The sequence below is a fragment of the Blastocystis sp. subtype 4 genome (genome assembly GCF_000743755.1).
Source record: "Blastocystis sp. subtype 4 strain WR1 chromosome Unknown seqid_1267, whole genome shotgun sequence".
In the NCBI taxonomy this organism is placed as follows: domain Eukaryota; class Bigyra; order Opalinata; family Blastocystidae; genus Blastocystis; species Blastocystis sp. subtype 4.
In genome coordinates this window covers 1-525 of record NW_014568280.1, presented here as the reverse complement: position 1 = coordinate 525, position 525 = coordinate 1, and the positions used below count along the sequence as shown (strand labels likewise).

The following is a 525-nucleotide window of genomic DNA, read 5'->3' as shown; positions in this document are numbered from 1 at the left end:
AAGGAAGTTGTTCACCGAGGAAGAGGAAGAGAAGGAACAGGGAGTAGGTCAACTGTTCCCAGATGCTGTCTCGTTCTGCACCAATGACCACTGTCAGTTATAATTTTATTTCTATGTACCCTATAAAGTTGACGAGGATGTTTGTTTCTACAATATTCGTAGTATTGAACCTGCCTAAGAGTGGCACGATGGTACCCTCATGCCGAAACGCCTAATAATTACTAAAACATTCCTAGGAATGACTGAAAATCTCGAAAGCACGTTACTGAAAGTAGCAACATAGCAGAGCGATTGATTGTGTAGGCTCTGGATGAAAAGCAGGTGATTGACAATTCCTATGATTTTGCCCTCTCTCTGCATGCTGATCATCAAGCCGTTGTTGGTGTAATAAAATCGCTGGAAGCAGATCTCCTAATTGCAACAGAACAACTCTCACAACAATTCTGGGAATTGACTGAAGAAGCTCATTCTGTGATTCAGCATGGAAGTCCTGGTAGATTTTGAGATGGATACAGCTTACAGGTG

At 42.1% G+C, this 525-nt stretch overlaps 1 protein-coding gene across 1 annotated transcript; it reads left to right on the top strand.

Annotated features, from left to right (window-relative positions):
• Positions 1 to 238: 238 nt before the first annotated feature.
• JH06_5866 (phenylalanyl-tRNA synthetase) lies at positions 239 to 504 on the top strand (the record flags this gene model as incomplete). The annotated part of the gene is made up of 2 exons (XM_014669113.1): positions 239 to 271; positions 304 to 504. 2 exons carry the CDS (start codon positions 239 to 241, stop codon positions 502 to 504), a joined length of 234 nt encoding a protein of 77 aa, XP_014524599.1.
• Between the last annotated feature and the right edge of the window lie 21 nt (positions 505 to 525).